General features: G+C 21.8%; 1 protein-coding gene across 4 annotated transcripts in view; it reads left to right on the top strand.

Moving 5' to 3' along the window:
• Positions 1 to 15375, top strand: part of LOC409185 — a 36578-nt gene extending 21203 nt beyond the window's left edge. For all 4 annotated transcript variants that reach the window (XM_016916837.1, XM_026445517.1, XM_006557591.3 and 1 more), the window contains 4 exons: positions 2772 to 2989; positions 6162 to 6236; positions 10935 to 11166; positions 14844 to 15375. In XM_016916837.1, the coding sequence (XP_016772326.1) occupies positions 2772 to 2989; positions 6162 to 6236; positions 10935 to 11166; positions 14844 to 14959 (641 nt within the window). In that variant the 3' untranslated portion in view covers positions 14960 to 15375. The remainder of the gene's footprint in view (positions 1 to 2771; positions 2990 to 6161; positions 6237 to 10934; positions 11167 to 14843) is intronic.
• The last annotated feature ends 967 nt before the right edge of the window (positions 15376 to 16342 follow it).

Genomic DNA, 16342 nt, shown 5'->3' with positions numbered 1-16342 from the left:
TCTTACGTGAGCATTACGAAATTAATTAAAAATACATATACTCTTTAAGTTTCGTGTAACTTTAACAATATTAAAATATATAAAACAGAGTAATTTCAATATTGTGTTTGTATAAAGTGTACAAACGTGTATATGGATGTTTAATCAAGAGATTGACTTTACTTTTTGTACATAAGTGCTTTTATCGTTCTATTTCTCCTTTCTTTTTTTTTTTTTTTTTTTTATAATTGTCGTCACGAAGGTTCATGATTAAAATTTCTTTTTTTAAAACGAAATACATTTCCGAACGATTTAATCTGATGTATTGTTAAGTTCAATTGATAACTAATCTTTGAAATGAATTGTGGATACGTAGTTATGTATACTGCACCTTTCAGATAATAAAACGTTATTCATTTGGATGTGGAAGATAAGTCGAATATACCAATATGTATATGAAGGTATTGGACCTGGTGTTATCGACCAAACAATTACTTTTTATTTCTCATATCTTTGTTGCATATTCCGATTACGTGAACAGTAAATTCTTGAAGGATAAATTTGCATTTTTTATACATTTCAAATATGATAAGAACAAAAATATATATATAGAAAAAAGAAAAAAAAGAAAAATAAAAAAAAAATTTGTAATAGAATAATAAATTTGAATTTATTATTGAATTTATTATTGAATAATATTTTTAATAAAATGTTCCAATATTTATATTTATACAACTAACTAAAATTATAACTGTATAATATTAAAATAGCTAAACAAAATGAAACAAATATGGTAAAATTTTTAAAATGTTAGAAAAAAAAATTGAAATTAATTTTATAATGATATAATTATTACAAATAAAATAAAGATATAATTTTAAAATATAATGTTTAACAGAGACATGATTGAAATAAATTTTTTAAAAATCAAATATCTATATGTTTGTAAAAATTATAAACGAATATTATTGTAAACAAAATAAAATGTCACAATTTCGATAACGAGGACATCGAAAAAACCACGATAACGAGAATCGATGTGATACGATAAATAGAGCTTCTTCTATTTTATATTGGTCCAGTGGAACGATCAAAAAATATTCGTTATTTTTTTCAGAATAAAAAAAAAAGGAATAAAAAAAAGATAAAAAACGAAAATGATGGATGAAAAAATATATATTAAATTGATTTTATATTAATAAAAAAAAAAATAAGAAAAAAATTCTAAAATTAATGATTAAATAATTAAAATAAATAATAAGATTTAATTAAGAGAAAAAATAGAAAAGGAAAACGGAAAAATCCAATGGAGAGAACCAGGATATATACAAATATTACATCATCTTCACTATCGATTATCTTGAAAACGAAAGTTCAGGTAGAAAAACATTCCGTGTTTTTTTAGGAATCACATCGTTCAACCTTTTTTAATAAATGTATCTACGAAAAAAAAAAAAACATTTATCGAGATTGAGCATAAAATATATTTAATCTTTCGATCTAATTAATTCGAATCATTGTAGATATCATCATAAATATATATAGCATATACTATGTACTGTATATAATATATTTTTTTATAATAATTTATATTAATTTATTATATTATATAAATACAACATTTTTAGGTTTATTTTTTATAAATAATAAATAGAACGAATTAATATTTTATATTATATATACAAAAAGTTTGTTTATTTATATAATAAATTAATTTTGAATCTTGATAAAAAACTATATAATAAATATTTATTTATTTTTCTGAAGATGAAATAATTAATTAATAAATTCTAAATTTCTAAAAGAATTAATATTTATATATTAAAGAATTTTTTAATTTCCTTAATATCCTAATCGATATAACGAATTTTTATTTGTAAAACTGTTTATATATTAATATTAGAATAAAAATTGTCAAATTTTATATTACATATAAAATTATTATAATTTTGACAATAATTTAAATAAATTAAAATAAGTTATAATAATACTTACTTAACTTTAATTTTGTCCAATTTAAATATAATTTGCATTATAAAATAATTTTGAATAAATAATTTATTTGATTAAAAATTTCTTAATGTAAATACAATTTTTTTAATAATATTACATCTACATAGATAAAATATATTAAAATATTATATAATACATCATAATAAGGAAAAGATATAATAATAATTTAATATATAAATATAAATTAACTTTATAAATTAATTTTAATATAAATAAATCTTTATCACAGCAAAACAAATATATTTGATTTTTATTTTTAATGAAATTTTTTTGATAATATTTAAATATGTGCTTGCAATATGTGTATTGCATTAAAAAATAAATTATCAAACATTAATTTATTAAATATGAATTTTTTATAATACTAAATTGAATGAAATAATGAAATAAATAATAACATCTTAAAAATGTTGATCTCAATATGTTATCTCAAATGTTATATAAATTATCTTTTTACATAATATAAAATATAAAGAATACGATGCAAGTTTTATAATTTTTAGGATTTTAACATTAATCTTATTAAACATTTATAAAGTAAATATTTATAATTAAATTTTCTATTTAGATTAAAATTAATTTTATCAAAAGAATTTACATATTTTCAATAATTGTAAAAACAAAAAATTTGAAACCAATTTATTTAGTAATTAAAAAATCAATTGCAAAACTTTCTAGTTTTTTATTTTATAATCTTTTATATAGATCATAATATATTTTATTAAATTACATTTAACTTTTGTAATTTAATTATTAAAATTCAATAATCTTTGTTTTAGCGATCATCACGAACGCCTGCAGGCGCAGTGGCAGCGAAAATGACAACCAAGTATCAAGGATTCCGTCGACATTGAGCGTAGCAGCCGTCGATGTTGTCGTTGCTTGTCAACCATCACCGTCGCATTCCATTTTAACCTTGACACCTGGTAGAACACGAAACATCGATCAGGATATGGAAGCGCTTAGGCTAAGTCGACAGGATAATCCTTTCCTACAGGTTCGAATCGATAAGACCCATGGTACCCCATTTACAAACGGTCGAACGATACAGATAACGTAGAAGAAAAATACGTGATTTATCCTTGAAGATATGCTTTAGGATTTTTTTATTTTATCGATAAGAAAGACCCTTTCTTTTGAAAGAGAGTCTTTGATAAAATTAAATATTATATAGAATTAAATATGTTATATAAAAATTAAATGTTTAGTATATTAAAATTTTAACAATTTTTGGATTTAAATATATTTAAAATATTTTTTTTTTTTTTTGTTTTAGAATAATGGAAAAATTAAATGTAATAATTTGAATATCTTACATAAAAAATCTTTTTTTTTGTTTTCGAATAATAAAAAGATTTTAACAAAATCAGATTAGAATTAAACATATTATAAAAGTTATACATATATGTGATATTTAATTTTTATAATTTTTTTTTTTAATATTTAATTAATTAAAAATTTTATTCAGAGATTGATTAGAGTTGATTAATATTTTTTATTACATTGTTATGTTACAATTTAAGTTAATTATTAGCTAAAATTAACAAGATAATAATATGACTCATGATGATTCATTATTATCAGAAATCTTTTTTCTATGTTTGCATGTGATATATAGTTTGATAACTCACTGAAAATTAAATAATGGCTAATACTTTGAATAATCTATATTTGATTCTTTGCATCAAATAAAATAATTGCAAATCTTCATCAAAATAATTGCAACAGTATTTGTTAGAAAATATTTAATAAAAAATAAGATTTGAAAGAATTGAAACAATTACAATGATAGAAAAAATATTAATAATATTTTCTAATTTAACTAAGATTTTCATGATTTAATTAAAATGAAAATAATTAAATTTTTAAACAATCTATAAATAATATATAAATTATTTAAACGTAATATATTTTACAACAATATTATATTTGTAAATTATTTAAAAATTTAAAATAATTAAAACAATTATAACATTGATATTGCAAATGATAATAATTTTTATTATAAAAAAAAATTATATATACGATATGGATATTGATTTTCCTAGAATCAGAAAAAAAAATTCGCTCATTTTATGGTTTGCAATTAACTTTCGTTATTTCATTAAGCGTTATACACTACAATAACGTAATTCATTCCTTTCTAGAATATATTTACCGGGTATAATGACTCATAATTTTCTTCAAATGAGACATACATTTATTCAACTATACACATATATCTGTTTTTTATGTTAGAAACAATTGAATAACATAAAAATGACATAAATATTTATTACTTTTTATGTAAGATAGATTATCTAAAATTATGCTAGTTGCAATATTTTTAAAAAAATTACATTTTTCTTCCAAAATCTTTTTTTAATCTCTTCATTCATTAGCAAAAGTGATTAATTAGCAAGTATAATTTGTTTTTTAACAAAATACTTTTTTAGTTATTTTAAATCTATAATGAAATGAATTAATCTGGAATATATTTCAAAAATTAAAATATTTTAAATATTTTAATATTTTCAAATTTTATTATATATAATTTTTTTTTAATTTTCACTTGATCTTATTTTAAATTATTACCAATAGTGAATTAAAATAGTGAATTTTCTGATTTTTCAATATTTCTAATATCTAATTTTAAATTTTATACTTTTAATATTTTTAACATTTAATTTATATTCCATATATTTTATATATTTTATAAATTTTATCATATATATATATTTTTTTTTTTAATTTTTACTAATGTTTGACAAAAAAATAGAATAAATAGAAAAGTATATTATTAAAAGTGATTCATCTAAAGATAAAGCTCATTAACCTATCCAATCTCCATGAACGATTTTTTTTTCTATTTTTATCCAAAGAAAAAAATACCTATATCCTGTCCCAGTTTTCTACACCACTCGACATCCATCAATACTATTAATACTATACTTCAAATGCAATAAATCTAACAAACAGTTGTACTCACATTTCCACTAATAGGAAATATAACGAATGTAGATAACAGATAAGCTCTTTTCAGTATGAACAATGAACGCTCATTCTCATATATGAAAAAATGGTTTTTCATGGAAACAAATTGAAATGAAATATGAATTATTATTGTTTCCTGTTTTTTCTTTAAATTTTTTTTACATAGAAAATTTGGAATTTATTTCTTACTCATTATTATTATTAAAAATGTAATAAAATTTCAAATAAAAAAATAATGATATTTATTCATATATATTTTTTTCATTTTTAAAGAGAAAAAAAGATAGAATTTGTGTGATAAGATAAAGATTTTTAAAAAATTAAACTTAAAAAATTTAATAGTAAAAAAATAAATGCTATTTCTTTAAAATTTAAAAAAAAAATATGAGAAAATACATTAATATCAATTATTATTTATAAAAAAAAAAAAATTATTTGTCACTTTTTAATAGCAAAAGTTATATTATATAATTTTTCATTATGAACTAGAGTTGGGATAATTTAATTTATTTATAATAATATAAATTATTTATAATATACAATACTTTGTAATTACATTTAAATTTTTAAAATGACATTACTTATAGAATAAGCTGACATTACTGAAAAGATTATATTCTGAGAAATTTCAAACTTTCAATTTGTCAAAATCTATGATATATATATATATATATATATATATACATACTATTGTTAGTTTATGTTTATTGTTTTCATGTAATCATACCATTTCATTTTAATAAATTAAGAATAATTTTTCTAAAAATACATTTTTTTATAATGTAATTTTTTGTAATTCAATATTAAATTCAATATTAAATTTCTTTGTATATATCCTTTATATAATAAACAAAGTATCTATATTTTATAAATGTACTTTCACATACAATGATAATTAAAAGTGAATATACGTTTTAAAGGAAAGCGATTAATTTAATAAATTTCATATTTTACATTATGAAATAAATTAAAAATTAATTTAAAAAAAATATAAATTATGCGTGAAAACATAAATTCAAATTTCTATATTCTATCAGTAAAATACATACAACGTTATCAGTGAATTTTTAATGAATCCAGATAACACGATTACTTCGTCACGTTCAAATAAATCCATGACTCACTTCCTACACCTTCGAAAAATTCGATATTTCACTCGTGTTATTATTATTAAATCATTAATTTATATTTTTCAGGTATTGGCGAGCCGCGAAAGTTTGGTGGAATCGTTGGAGGAGTCCGAGTCCGATGACGCCATCCTGATGTCTCAGGTGAGCGATTCTTTCTCCTTTCGCGTTCGTTCGCCTTTGTCTTGGTCCATAAGAGCGTGAAAGGAGGCATCGATCGGGTCGGCCAGTTTGCATTATTAATGCTAGCGTGAACTTGATGGTGAGGGCGATGGAAAGGAGCCTTGGTTAAGGGTGATACGTCTTTTCTTCCTTCGAACAGTCTTTCAGAATAGGATATAGCGATTGTTTTGGACAAAGGACATCAGGTTACTCGAAAAGATATTTTTAATCAGAGACAATATCATTGGATCATCATTTTTTTAGAGGAATTATATGCATATAATTGGAATTAAGATTTAATTATTGATATTATTAATAATAGTATTAAATATACTTTTAATATTAAAGAATAATTTAACAATATTACTAATAAAATACAAATAAAAATTATTATAAGAATAAAAAATAGAAATAAAAGTAGAAAATTGTGACATCATTATATTGTCTTGATACATAATATATTAAATAATTATTAAAAATACTTAAAAAAATACTTATACTATTCAAATAGATTTAAATACTTATTTTCTTACTTAAAGATAGTTACAATTGTACAATTAACATTTAATTTTTCATTTTATGAATGAAAATAAATTTTTTAAATTTTACCTTAATTTTTATAATTCAGAGATAATAGAATAACCACTAGTAAAATATTAAATAATAATATGATGGATTTTAAATAATAAAATTTTGAAATCTTATATAATCACATACGCAGATTAATATCAAGATACCTTTCAGATAGATTATATCAAGAAGAAGCCAAATGTAGTATTAGTTGTTACATAAGCATTATTTCCGAAGCACTATAATTGTTCAGTGATAGTATTACTATAGATCAATTATAAAAATTCAAAGATAGTTGAAATAAAAATTATTATATAATTTAAAAATATTTCAGAAATAAATAATTTGCACGTTACTTTACAATAAATATAAATTTTATAATGAATTATAAAATGAAATTTTATAATGTCATTCAATTTTCAAAATATTATTTTCGTGAATCACAATCAATAAATAAAATTCATAAATAAAACTCAATCAATAAAAACTCTTTATTATAATTTTTATATAATTTTAAATATTTTTATTATATTATATATATAACTTTATTATAATTTTAAATTGAATTTAAAATTACAAGTTATTATTTTAAGAAGATCAAAAATGATTTTACCCTAGAAATTTATACAATTGAATTAGATATTATGTTTAAAGTCAAATACCAATACTAATTTAGAAACTTATTGTGTATATATTTGCCAATTAGATACATATACATAAATGATTCAAAACTTTAAAAAAAAATTTATAACTGAAGAATTACAGTAAAATTAAAAATTAAAAAATTGTAACAAATATCAGACTTTCTGATTGAATTATTTAGATACATGGCATTCATGATTCATTCTAAAAATACTACTTTTATATAATAAAATACTACTAGAAGATAACGAAAAGAATTAATTTTCCAGATGTAGAATTAGTTATTATTGATCATTTATAATAGTTGTCTATTACAGGGGATGGTACGTTCATTCCATTAACCCTGAACTGGCGGGGTTACAATAAGCCTTTCTATAGTAGCGTCTAGTGTACACGGAACTTTGTGTACTTTATCTATAGTCCATTGTTGTGCTTTGGGTGAATTCCAGAAGCTTCAGCCATCAAAAGAAGTGAACTTAAATACTCGTTATTCAAGAGAAAAAAGAAAACAGAGATGATAAATCGATTATTAAAAATAATTTTTCTTATTTACAATGAAATTGAAATTTATTAAACAAAATTATTATTTTATTATTTTGATTTTTGAAAATGCTTTTTAAAATCTATTTCAAAAGTTTTATATTTTAGATTTATATATTTTTTCATTCTATCTTTTTTTCTTACATCATTATTATTCTATTTTATTAAAATATCATAATATTTTGTATAATACAAAATTTACTGTCATATATCTGTCTATAGTAAATTTAGGATTTCATGGATTCTTTGAATCCGTAAAATATAAAAATAAAATATAGAGCGTATCATTTAATAGTATTATGATGTATGTAATTATTTTTGTCCAAATATCAAAAAATGTTTCAGATAAAAATTAAATGTTTCAAGCGGATCATATCCCACATACTATTTATATTTTAAAATTGACCTTTACAGGTCCCTTACGCATTCATGTAAAAAAAAAAAAAATTAATTACATTATGTTCTGCTCATCAATCATTAAACTTTTATTTGAAACATTTTTTAATATTTTCAAAAAATAAACGAGATATTCTAATTAGCAAAGTTGCATGAAACGCTTAATATAAAACAATTCTTGAATAACCAAAATTATAATTTCAGTAATTATACAATAATTTAATAATAATGATATCAGTCTTACATTTAATTACATTTATTATTTTCTTTATTTTCTATAGTGTAATACATATATTTCACAAAAAGAATTTTAAAAAGAAATAATATTCAAATCTATAAGGAAGCAGCTTTTCGATAAGCTCATCTATTATTGTACATATTGGCTGTTCAGGTATCTTTATATGTATGTATAAATAGTGATAAGTGACAATCGCTTACTCACGCATATATTATCACGAATATACATATAGAGATAGAATATAATAGTATAGAATATAATAGAATATATAGTATCAAAAATATTTTGCGTATAATAATTCGAAAACTAAAGCTTAACAACAGTTATATGTAAGAGAAAAAATTGATCAAAATGATGCAAATAACAACGTATCTCAAACTCACTAACAATAAGAACGGTGAGTGACATATTATTTCGATTATGATAATGACAGAATCGAACTATATAAAACAAAAATATATTAAATGAGTTTATTATTAAATAAGTTTATTCTGTATCTGGTCGATGATAAAATTTAATCAGTTACGTAAATATTATCAGTATTCTAGAGATAATGATAATTTTATTTCTTAATAAAATATATACTTAATTATACAAAAATAGATAAAAAATGGATAATAATTTAATTAAATAGTAAGTAGTTATCTAATCGAGAAATGGATTAGAACCAATGTGATAAACGTATAAAAATATAACAAATATTTTATTTTAAGATTTTAAATATCTTAATAAAAGTTGTATATTTTGAAATAACGAAAAAACGATATTATCATTTATAAAGATTCTCGAAATTATTTAATAAGAATTTTATAATTTTGTTAAACAAATTTTAGCAAAATATTTTAGAAGATTTAAAGAAATAATTAAATAATATTAATTATTATATTATATTATTATATTATTATATTTTACAGACATGAAAAATATGCCAAAAAATAAATAATTTCAAACATAAGATCAAATAAAAATTAATTTTAATAAAATATCAAATTATATATAAGTCATATAAATTGGTAACTAGATACGTGGGCTGTCTCTTAATAAAATTTATGATAGTAATAATAATATTAAGAAACTAAAAGTTTAAAAGCATGAAACTTATTTAATAAATTTTATTGGAAAGTAAGTAAAAGCTAATGAAATTACGTTGCTCTAATTATAAGAAAATACATTTTCTTTTTTTATGATTATATATATAAGATTTATTGATTTTTATGACACTATGATAAAATATATAGTATGTTATAAATATAGAAATTTTTAAATACAATGAAATATCTAAAGATATAGATTTTGATTATTAATAAATGTTATTATTATTAGAAAAAAAAATTAAAAATTAAAAATAACATTAAAGAGTAAAATAAATCAATCCTCCGTTAAAATAAAAAACTATGAATAGTATACGTTTAATAATATACTGAATACTATTACAGCATAAATAAAAATTTAGTGAAACAACAAAACATTAAGCTAATAAATCCAATTATAGATGATCCTATTTTCAACAAGTGGATTAAGATTACAGATTACTCTATATGTCATATGGATTTATTTTAAATAGCTTCTAATAGAATCACCTTCCATATACAAAAGAAGATTTTGTCTGGTAAACAAGCATTAATTTAACCTGCGCCTGTTAATAGGCAACCTGTCAACATTTAACTCGAATAGACTTTTATTTCAGTATATTAATGCGATATATATATCTATCTCATTTTTCCCTCTTGTATTACTATACTAGTGTTCAATAATCTCCAATTTACAATTAACATAAAATTTTCCACCCCAAGGTAGACACATTCCCTTTTTATCGATAAACTAATGGTCATCGATCGAAACACACTTAACTGATACTTTATCTACCTTATTCTCATCCCTTCTCAAGTGCAGTCATAAATATTCTATTCAAGAGGGTGATAACTTTAATTACCTCAATTTATTGTACCCTAATTTTTCACTCTTATAATTTTATCATTAATTCATGGAACACTGTATAATATTTAAAAATATTTTTAAACAAAATATATTAATAAGATTTATGATTAAATTTAAATTGTATGAAGGATTATACATAAAAAAGTAATTATAAAGATTAATCATCATTTTTCACATCAAATACAACAAAATATATATATTTCATGTTATAATTTAAATTTTGCCTAAATTAGTTTGATTTAAGTTATAATATAATAACATGCAGAATAGTGTAAAAATATTAATTCTCATTTTCACAATAATATACAGACAACTTTTACATTATTTTGTACGATTGAAACGCTTATTCTTTTTAGGAATTGGGCGACACCGACCCTTTAACTTTAGCCCAAGTGCATGAGCATTTGGTCAGAAGTCCACCTCCAGCATCGTGGCCTCACAGTACGACTTTTCATTTCCCCCATCAGAATCAAACTACATCTGGGAAGAGCGACGTGTTGGCGCATTATAAAAGCCCTTCGAAGACGACTTCGTGTCGCAGCAACGATCACGAACTGTCCAAAAGTGAGCCATCCACGGATATTAGAGGTGCGAGCTCAAACGACTAAATATTACATTTGACTTTATTCAAAATGAAAATTCTTATTTCTATGTAGACTGTTATCAAGTACATTATATATTAGCTACATATATGTATATATACATATGTATAGTTAATATATATAATTGATAGACTTTCTCTTTTAGTAGATATTGTTTGCGTGCTTCAGATACATAACATTCATTTATGGTAACATAAGCTTGATGCTTGTCTTTAGTGATGGTCTAATGCTTTAATAAATATTAGTTTCTTATATATAATCGATATATATATACATATATAAAGAGAGAGAGAGATTATTTGATCGTGTTCGCCACATGACGTTAATGGAACTTTATTGGTTCTATTACTTTAGTTTTGATTTCGCCATTTGTTATCCGTATTGTATAAATAGCTATAGCAAAAAATCATGTGTGATTACTGTCATAGAATGAAAGTAGAAGAAGATTTGACGTAACGTTATTTGATTATAGGTTATATATTTAATCAATTTTTATGAATAGATATTCCTATTTGATATTTATTATTTTATTTTTTTTATTAATAATAATTATATTCCTAAAATAATACTTTATTATTTTAAAAATGTATAGTATCTTTAAAATATCAAAATATCAGTAAAAAAGAAATATTAATAAAAAATAGAAGCTTATATATTGTTTGTAATATTTAATAAATTAAACAAATTACTATTTAGAATATATATATTGCATTTACGAAAACATAAATATAGATATGTTTATAAGTTTCCATAAACATCCACAATTTGCAAATAATCGAATCATACATTCCATGCGGAAATATCGTAAATCTTAATTCACGCAAAAGCATATGTTGATTATATATTACACATGAATTGCCATGCTTTAATCCCCAAAATGACACGCGACACGGAAAATGAATTAAGCGGAACGGACAAAATCGAAGCCACTTATAAATTGAAATAAATCGAGTGTCTCATTAGAATTTCATAAAGAAAGATCGATAGGTGGAGGCATCAAGGCCATATCCAAGGTCACTCTATATAGATCCATTTAAATAGAACCTGCATCTTTTTTAACGCGGAGAGAATATACATAAAAACTCTTCTCATATAAGTACCTTAAGTCTTATATACATGTACACACATATACAATTGATCAGTCTATCAATAATGTTCGGTATTGATCGATTAAAATTTTTTATTTAATTTATCATTATTTATAATCAATCCTAGTAATCTTTTTCATAATCATATTTCAGTTCTTATTCGTAAATTTAAATATCATCGTTTGTTTATTCTTAATGATATTTTCTTTTTCGTTTTTAGTTTGTATTATCGTTAAATCAAAAGAAAAGATTTTATAGATTTTATAGATATTATATTAATATAAAATACTATGTATAAAATTTCAAATATTCCAATTTATAAATGGTATTTGCAATATTCAAGATTTAACTTTGAGCGTATCTGTATTGATCGCTTATGTTTTAATTTACGATCTTGTTACAACTTATAATCAACTCTATAATCAAACTCTATGAGAATTATGGTAATGCAAATGCAAACAACAGCAATAAATTTAAAAGAAATTAAATTTTCTCAATCTTTAGATATATATGATTACATTTCGAATTTTGAAAATTTTAATTTATACTACTATGACTTTTATATTTTATATCCTGCTATATTTTAACAACTTTTATAACTTAATAATTGTATTTCCATTTATCTTTCGATTCATTACATCAATATACCCACACGAATCCACGTATGAACACTCTTGAATCCTTGGAAATGCGGCTTAAGAGTTCCATGGGCAATATGGCGGATGAATATGGAAATCAGGGAATAGACTTCTTTGGAACATTAACGAATTCATATATTCGACACTTATCTTGCGACCTTGATGCTTGCCACGCTTGCAGAAGTATAGATGCGATCGATTTCACCTTATTTTTAACCCGCATAAATTAATGGTTGGTGGCATGGTGGGCGTGTCTTGACTTTCGATCGGCTCTTCAACTGGTGAAAAATATTTCCATTCCCTTATGATGCAATCTGCTTTCAGTTAATTTAAATTTGACCCAAATTATCGATTATTATTATTATATTATTATTATGAAGGAATTAGATTTTTTAATTTACCGAATTTCATTTAGATTGTTTAGCTGATACTTGGTTCTTGTTGAAGGTTATTTCCGGTTTGATTCTGATCTTGATAACTTGTTATTTGAATTGCTGAAAAGGATGCACGAAATGTTCACAGATCGTTGAATTATATTTGAAATTGTGCCAGTATAGTAACGTTAGATAATATCAATTAACTCTATACTGTTGTATTATTGTTGCATTAGTATCAATATTTATTATTTTTTGATATTATGTTGTATATAATACTTAATTGAATCATATTGACATCTATTTTGAATTAATTATATTAGTATAAATATTGTATAATAGTTTTAATTATATCATTTAATCATATAATTATATTGTTATATTAATTTTTCTAACATAATACGAATTTTATTTATTATCAATTTTTTTAATGATTATGTAATATGAAGTACTGACGCAAGTTGTGATATTCAATAATAATGAAATATAAATAAAAATATATACATTGTTAAATATAATAAAAATATAAAGATTAAAACAATTTAAGACAAAATAAAACTTCTTGACAATGCTGCGTGACACATGATCGTCAGTGTCAACAACTTTCTTTGTTCTTTCATGTTGGTTGATTTACCGCCAGCACTGAAAATGCGCGTGACTGATCTAATCACCCCTCAACTTGTCGCATTGCGCGATTTTTTATCCTGTTCGTTCATATGCACGCACGTGAAACATCATATTTTTTATCTGGGGCAGTAACCCTGATCGGTTACTACACTTTGATGTTTAAGAAACATTTGAACAAAGAGGAATTAATTTGAAAGTATTAACAAATAAAATATAATATCTTAGACAGTTATATTTTATATTTTACATTGAATTTAAGAAAATAATCATAACACAATTATTATTTTTTAAAAATTGTTACAATATACAAATTACATTATTAATTCATTTATAACGTATATATTTATAAAATTATTAATCATATAAAATATAAGCGACAAGATTTGCTATTAAAATAAAAATAGAATAAATTACGTTTAAAAATATGCAGCTTGCAATACATTGATGCAAAATGCATTTATATTGCATACAAATTTTAATATTATTTATATATTAAAATAATAAAATATATATATACAACTTAAAAAAAAATTAATTTTTAATATACTAATTCTAAAATATCATGCAATATTTTATAATATCTAAAAAAAATCTTCATTTAATTAATTTTCATTTTTAATTATTTATAGATTTTTGATCTTTATTTTCTTGTAATTTTCTCGAGAGAATAAAATTTAATTAGAATAATTCAAATGTTCAATTTTGAGAATGAATTAATTCAGTTTTTAAACTTAAAGCTAATATTTTTGAATTCTAATATAAAATATAAAAATGATAATAAAAAATATAAAAATTGATCAATAATTTTTGGTACTACAAAATAAAATTTAATTTTTATATTAATATTTATATTAATATTTTATAATAATATTATGGTGAATTAATTTAATAACATCGTGTTGACAAAAACATTGTATTTTTGTTGCAATTTTTCAGATCGCCACTCGCACACATTCTCGTTGTTGCATCCAACGCCGATTCGTTCATTATCAGACGTTCGACGACTTCACAGATCGGCAGATGACAGCGTGCAACTGATGTCGAGTGAATAAGATGCAAATATGTCACGATCCGCGGCCGGATCGAAATGGGTTTTCACGTTCAGAACGCGAAGCGTGCTTTGTTGGTGCTAAAATACCTATAAAAGTTCCCGAATTGTTTCAGAAAAGTATGTCCACGTCGAAGGGATACTTGAAAACTCTTCGCCAAATTTACGTATGATCGCGATTCATCGAAACGATTTCTCGAGTTGCAAATCTCGAAAAGGAATAATTTTTCGAAGAATCACATAGAAATTGATAAACGGATTGACTTGATAATGAAGAGGATATTTCACATTGATGTGAAAAAAATTTCGAATGTTTCGTTTTAAGAGTCGTGAGGTGTATTTAGGAAAAGTATACGACTTGAAAAAGATTTCTAGATTATTTTATGTTGCTTTTAAAATAAGTTAAAGTTCTTTGTTTCAGAAAAAATGAAAAACTCTTTGTTGCAAAATCAAAAATATTATTATTATGAGGCTTATTTATATTAAAATCACGAGTAAAAAAGTATTATTGAATAATTTTATTTCTTTTGATATTTTATAGATATAAATAAGTGAACTGAAAATATCTGTGTGTGATAAACACATATATTTGTTAAATAAACAGTCAGTATATCACAATTTTAAATATTCCGCATGCAATATGCTCATGATCAACATTAAAAATTGTACATATATGCTATATGTCAAAAGAAGCGACATCTGTTTCATTAATTTTTCATATAAAATTTTTATATAAGATTATTTATTTATTTTCATATAAGATTATATATTCTTCAAGATAGAAAAATAATTGGTGAAATTATTGCCTGATTTTTGCAAAAATGCATATTTTTATTTATATAAGATGCCGCTTTTTTCTTACAAATTAGAATTTATTCCAAAAATAATGAATTAGATGCATTGTTGCAAAAAAAAATTTTATTACACTCACTCATGAATATAATATGATTAACAAAAATGAAATTATATTTTATTAATATATATATATATATATATATATATATTTTTGTTTAAGATGAAAAATAATGTTTATTTATAAATATTAATTAGGGGATTATCATTTTTATCATATAAAAAATAATTACTGGCTTTTTTATTTTTACTGATGAAGAATTCATACTCATTATTATAATATTTTATATATTTATGAGTGAGTGTTCAAATTTAAAAAACTTTTGTGAAAACTAAGCTTTGCTTTGATTGACAAAATTGTAGTCTGACGCATTTACCAACCGAGCCTAGGATATTCGAATAAGCGCGTGATAAAATAATCGATTGCTATATAATTACATAAATAGAAAGGCCTATAATTGATGAAAACGATTATCTTTCTTATTATTTAAATTAGAATGGTTTCTTTAATAATTAAAAAATCAAGCGTGCGTGT

The sequence above is a fragment of the Apis mellifera genome, linkage group LG15, assembly GCF_003254395.2.
Source record: "Apis mellifera strain DH4 linkage group LG15, Amel_HAv3.1, whole genome shotgun sequence".
Classification (NCBI taxonomy): Eukaryota; Metazoa; Arthropoda; class Insecta; order Hymenoptera; family Apidae; genus Apis; species Apis mellifera.
This window is presented reverse-complemented; position numbering and strand designations above follow the sequence as displayed.